This window comes from Ahaetulla prasina, chromosome 7 (assembly GCF_028640845.1).
Source record: "Ahaetulla prasina isolate Xishuangbanna chromosome 7, ASM2864084v1, whole genome shotgun sequence".
Taxonomy (NCBI): Eukaryota; Metazoa; Chordata; class Lepidosauria; order Squamata; family Colubridae; genus Ahaetulla; species Ahaetulla prasina.
Genome location: NC_080545.1, coordinates 69,215,806 through 69,221,805, shown reverse-complemented (window position 1 = coordinate 69,221,805; position 6,000 = coordinate 69,215,806). Strand labels below are relative to the sequence as shown.

The following is a 6,000-nucleotide window of genomic DNA, read 5'->3' as shown; positions in this document are numbered from 1 at the left end:
ACTAAAACAATGAATTGAAGACTTCAATTTTATATATACAGTAGCTTGTTAGAATTCCATGATTATCTTAAACTACTTTTTTGAAACTGTAACCCTACTCTGCCTGATGGTAGAATCAGCCCTGCTAATCAGACAATAATCTTGGAAATGGTGACAATTCTGAATTCCCATGTTAATGCAAGCTTCATTGGGCACATTTAATGCAAGCTAATGCAAATTTCCTGAACTGGTTCTATTGCTGGTGATTTCATGACATATTCAAGTGGTTTTCTTGGGAACAATACAGAAGTGGTTTGTCATTAATTACCATCTTTCAGGATTTAAAAAAAATTGAATTCCCAGAGCAGCCTATAGCCTCAGGATTTTCTAGTGCTCTTTCATTTATCTCTGCTTAGATATTCAGGATTAGCTAGTATCAGCTACATGTTGTATCAATGCAAGAATCAAAATACAATTATGTATTAATTTGCATGTCTCCATAATTTTCAAAATGGTTCTCCAGTTTAAGTATCTAATAAAGCTATGTACAAAAGTGCATATAATCCACATGTAAATATATTATGGAAAAAGACTTGCAAAAATATGTCTAACAAGAACATACGTAAAAAATGTTTATATATGTTTGTAAAGTATATTAAAATTATCAGTTGATGAAGTGGATAAAATTAATTATAGTTAAAAAGTATGAAACCACACAAAACCAAAACCAATAGTTTTAGCCATAGTTTCCTTTTATTTATATGCATTCATTGATTAACCCCCAATTTTTTAGCTTAAGAAAAAAAGAAATGTCCCTGATGATGAACATGCCAGATATACCAAATGTCCACTTTATGTGGGGTAAATGACAAATACAAGGCAATGTTGGTGAGTTATAGAGCCTATGCCTCTGTCCTGCAGAGGCCATTCTTCTGTATGAGTGAATACGCCAATATCATCTATCACATATCAGTCTCCTCAACCCACACCATCCTGGTTTGTTCCTGGAAGATGTGAGCCCGTACCACCTTTACCAGGTCCTCTGCACTGCTCCAGGATTGAGGATCTACCCATACCCACGAACAGGGTAAAGTATGGAGAACCCATTCATCTCTTTGACATTTCTTCAGCACCTCAGATTCTCGCTGTCCTGGCTTCCCTAATAGGGTCCTAAAAAGAACACAGAAGTGAAATGCAACATTAATCATGTAACTTTTTAGAGACGGATGACATTTTTGTTGATGGAGGCTTAGTAAAGCATATTTTAAGTCTAATGTTCTAATTCCAAGAATTGATGGTGTGATGGAATGTCTAATAGATCCCAGGAAAGTTAAGGAGAAAACTGTGCTTTTAAAGAAGAGATTCCTTAGTCCAGAAGAAGGGGAAATAAGGAAAAGGACATTCAGAGCAATTCCACCTTAATTACACTAGGTAACAGTTGAACGGGAGAATTGCTTTGACAGGCTTTCAGGATTATGTTGCATTACTCTAATAGCAATACAAATCTTTCCAGAAATCCCAGTAATTCTTGTTTCCTAAGTTTGCAGTCCTTGTATTGCTTGACAGATGGGCCACTGTACAAATTCTTTGGCTGCTGTTAGCACTAATAATTATATTAGTGCAATATTACAAATTATAATATTGTTATTCAACAATAATAGCGGAGAGTGGACTTTCTGCTCTGACAAGTCAGAGTTTACCGGTATTAGTGAAACCTGGTCATTCATAATATATTTGGGGAGGTACTTGGCTAAATAGAACATATGTCCCCAAGCAAGAATATTTACATTTTGGGAAAGTGCTAGTAAATGTTGCCAAGATGGATCAGTAATCTAATTTAAAATAAAAAAATAATTTATATTTCTTATCAAGAGTGTTTTTTAACATGTAGATTAAAACATTTCTGCATATAAAAAGAATGACAGGTGGCAACAGGTGAGGGATATTCATATAAAGTCAATATTAATTCATTCAAATCTCTAGCTAAGCCAACTGTTTCTTAGTGCTCTTCCATGAAACTGTAAATAAACTATAGCAAATGCATATTGTTGAGGTGGCAATTTCTGGACAAAACAGGCAAGGAGAGTCATATATCATCCAAGGAAATTTAGCTGCTGTTACTCATTGGCTAGATTCATTCTTCATGCTAATTTATCAATTGCTTAACCACAATTTCTTGATTAAGCTACATTTCAGGATTTACACTTATATTAAACCAAAGCCTCAAGCCAAGTGTTTTTGTACGTATTTTGTGCTGAACACAGAAATCAGAACGTCTCTTTCCTTGTCAGAAATATTTGGTTCACAGCCGTTAGGATCCACCTTCCTGTCATCACAACACATATTGAAAATTCAACCTGTTGGCAGTAAGCTGCCTGAACATCTGAAAAAGTCTGCTGCTTGGTGAATCAGTCCAGACGCTATTTGTACATTTTTTTACATTTCATGCATATTATACTCTTTTCATTCATGCATAAAATGCCATAATGCCATTTGCTTTTTAAAGGACCTTTCCACATTAGTCCATGAAATTGAAGGTTTACTATACTACAGACTGTAAATGCCAGGCTATGATAGGTAGTCAAATATCACTGTTTAGGGTTCAGTAGTATTTTTTCTTCTTCTATTTAATTATGTCCAATTCTTGGAGACTGCTTTGATAAGTCCCTGCAGTTTACTTGGCAAGGATTTTCAGAAGTGGTTTGCCATTGCTTTCTTCCTAGGTAGGCGACTCATGACAGATCTAGAACTCACCTTCTGCTGATTTCTAGCCTGATGCCCTAACCAGTCCATCACTGAATATCCTGAGAACAGTTTCTTTTCTGATCACTTCCAAATGTACTGGCTGCAGAACATGAAAGATCTCTGAATACGTAGACTTGAAAACTAGCATGGTTATCCGTATGTTATACTGTATTTTTAATTCATCGTATATATTGAGAACTTCTTCAACTGCAACAAATACAATAACCATCCAAATAAGCCCTATAAATTAGTCAAGATGGGATTTGGAAGTGGTGGAGAGAATATTGATCTAATAGATCTTTGGTGATGTACAACATATGATTGATATGGGTATTTATATATTTATTTATTTAGGTGGTAGAATGAATTTGGCATGCCGATTTATTTCCTAGCATCCATCTAATATTCATCCTTTGTTACAAGATCTTCTTAATGGATCTTAGGGTATTAATAAAAATAAAGTAGATCCTACAAGATTAAATTTTGCCCACCCATTCTATGACTCTTGTTTGATAGCAGTTTCTCTTCCAATCTTTATCTCTGCCTTGTATTTGGGAAGACAGTAGCTCTTTCCACCCACATTCCAATTCTGAGAAGAGCTTTTATTCATACCTGACTCCTTTGATCTTTTTCTCAGTGACTTTAACGTGGATAATGATAGGGTATATTTCACTTTTAATTAGGTCCTTTACCAGCTGGACCTCCAGTTCCAGCAGACAGTGTTGGTTCTGTGAAGAAATCCAACAGATTTAGTGATTCAGATGGAAAAGAAATAACCTATTTCGGATTAGTTATATTAAATCAAATCCCACAGTATGAAAACTTATTGCTTTTCCAATAGTAATTCTATTAAAAGATGGAATTTACAACCAATTTACAAGGAAGAAAAAAGAACTGAAGGGCCGAGCCAGTTGATATAATAGACACAATATTATCTATTATATGTCAACATTGGATTTGGACTCTTTCAGGGACAAAGTGTCTTCTGAGTTATCTGAAGACTAAATATTCCCACAGATATATATATACATCTCATGAGCTCGGCAAAGGTCAGAGAATGAAAGAAAAAATTAACAAGATGAAATTATGACCTGAGCAGTGCTGATTCTCACACGGAAATCAGTAACCAGGCACAACTTAATAAGAATTCATTGAACTTCTGCAAAGTGGTTGCCCACATTCTTATGCCCTTTATGTAATTCCATGTATCAGCCACTCAATAGGAGGATTTTAAGCAGGATGAATGTTCTCAATTGTCATCCAGAAGGCTGGGATAGCTTCATCCTAATAAATTTTGGCTTGCTCTCAGAACCATAAGATCCCTGCCACAAATAGTTACCAATCCTTTTATTTGTTACTTTCGTTCCGTTTTATTGACTGAATGCTGTAAGGTTGTCCAAAACTGGACCACATTTTTCTCCTATTCATACAGGGAGGGAAATCCTCTTGGTTTTCTATATTCTGATAAGCTTATACTAATCTTCCTGAACTGCCATCCCTCTGATGGCTGGTGGATTATGTGCACTGTCGTCAGATCCAAAAAGCATACTTTGAGAAGACTGCTTTATACCTTCCGTTGTCTATTTTGCTGATCTTGCATTTTTAATCTACCGGAGAAGAGCCTATGGGCCATCAGTCTCTTCATGACATTAAATTTGCAACATAGACGTTCTGCCTCCAGCTCTACAGATATATTTTTTAAATAGCACTTAGCACAAGCAAAAAGTGGACCGTTTGTTTAATTCATACAGTTCCCACACTAAAGCAACCCCTTTCAACATATCATGTCTGAGATTCCAATGCTGCACTGGTTCCAATGCACAAATAATAATAATAATAATAATAATAATAATAATAATAATAATAATAATAATAATAATAATAATAATAATAATAATAATAATAATAATAATAATAATAATAATAATATTATTTTAATTTGTATACCGCCCTTCTCCCGAAGGACTCAGGGCGGTGCACAGCCAGAATAAAAATACAAAGAAAAACAATACATATAATATTAAGAATACCCCTTAAAAAACTTATTCAATTGGCCGAAAATTTAAAATCTAATAACACCCAATAAAAAATTTACAAAAATTTAAAACCCATAAAAACAAATTAAAATTTTTAAAATCAAGCCAGTCCAGCTAAACGGAATAAATAGGTTTTAAGTTCGCGGCGAAAGATCCGAAGGTCGGCTAGTTGACGAAGTCCAGGGGAAAGTTCGTTCCACAGGGTAGGAGCCCCCACAGAGAAGGCCCTCCCCCTGGGGGCCGCCAGTCGACATTGTCTGGCTGACGGCATCCTAAGGAGTCCCTCTCTGTGAGAACGCACCGGTCGCTGGGAGATAGAAGATGGCAGTAGACGGTCCCGTAAATATCCTGGTCCTAAGCCATGGAGCGCTTTAAAGGTGGTCACCAGTACCAAAGGCATGGGTGCAGGGCCAAGTCATTCTCTCTCAACCCAACCTACCTCACAGGTTTGTTGTTGTGGATGGGAGGAGTGTACATTACCGTGAGTTCCTGAACAAAAGGGTGGATATAAATCTAACAAATAAATAAAATCAATTCACCCCCACCTCTCAGTAGCGGGAACTGCTGGGTCCATTTTCTTACCTTTTTAATAGCTTCTTGGATCATGTGGATCATCCCACAGTCCCTCTGAGTCTGAAAGAGTCTCTCAGCATTAACAAAATTCTTGGAAGAAGCACAGAATCCTCTTTGGTTTGCAAGGTTATCTGTGAAAAGAGGCAACAACAAAAGATGGATAGTGAAACATATGGAGGGGGGGGAATAGCACTAAGAAGCATGGGCTGAATGCCACAAAAAGCTTCCAAGTTATAAGTTAAGACAGTCACCCTCAATCCTCCTATGCATCTTTAATCAGAATAAACCCCACTGAATTTAATAGTATTTACTTCCCATTAAGTATTCAGAGGATTAAAACCTAATCCTGCAGTCTGGACTGAAGTCTGCTGAATACTAGGACTAAGTAAGGATTGGGGGGAAAATGGGGTTAACCCAAGACATTTTTATTGTCTTGAAACAAAAGGCAAAATGGCATCATCCCACACAAGGTCAACTGGACACATCTTAAAATATGCAATGCAGATGTGATGGGATAATATCCCATCATACAACATACAAAGCATTCCTGTAAGAAAACATGGAGATTCAGAAGAAATGGTGAAGGGGATAGCATTGTTACTGTTACTTTTGCTGTGACTACAAAGAAATAAACTGCAGATTAGTTTATTCAGTATTTTACTTTTTC

General features: G+C 36.2%; 1 protein-coding gene across 4 annotated transcripts in view; it reads right to left on the bottom strand.

Moving 5' to 3' along the window:
• Positions 1-710: 710 nt before the first annotated feature.
• CARD10 (caspase recruitment domain family member 10) overlaps positions 711-6,000 on the bottom strand; it is a 60,630-nt gene continuing 55,340 nt past the window's right edge. For 3 of the 4 annotated variants that reach the window (XM_058190917.1, XM_058190919.1, XM_058190918.1), the window contains 3 exons: positions 5,343-5,464; positions 3,337-3,452; positions 711-1,149 (listed from right to left, as the gene is read on the bottom strand). In XM_058190917.1, coding sequence (XP_058046900.1) covers positions 942-1,149; positions 3,337-3,452; positions 5,343-5,464 — 446 coding nt within the window. In that variant the 3' untranslated portion in view covers positions 711-941. The remainder of the gene's footprint in view (positions 1,150-3,336; positions 3,453-5,342; positions 5,465-6,000) is intronic. The other variant, XM_058190920.1, reaches the window with a different exon arrangement.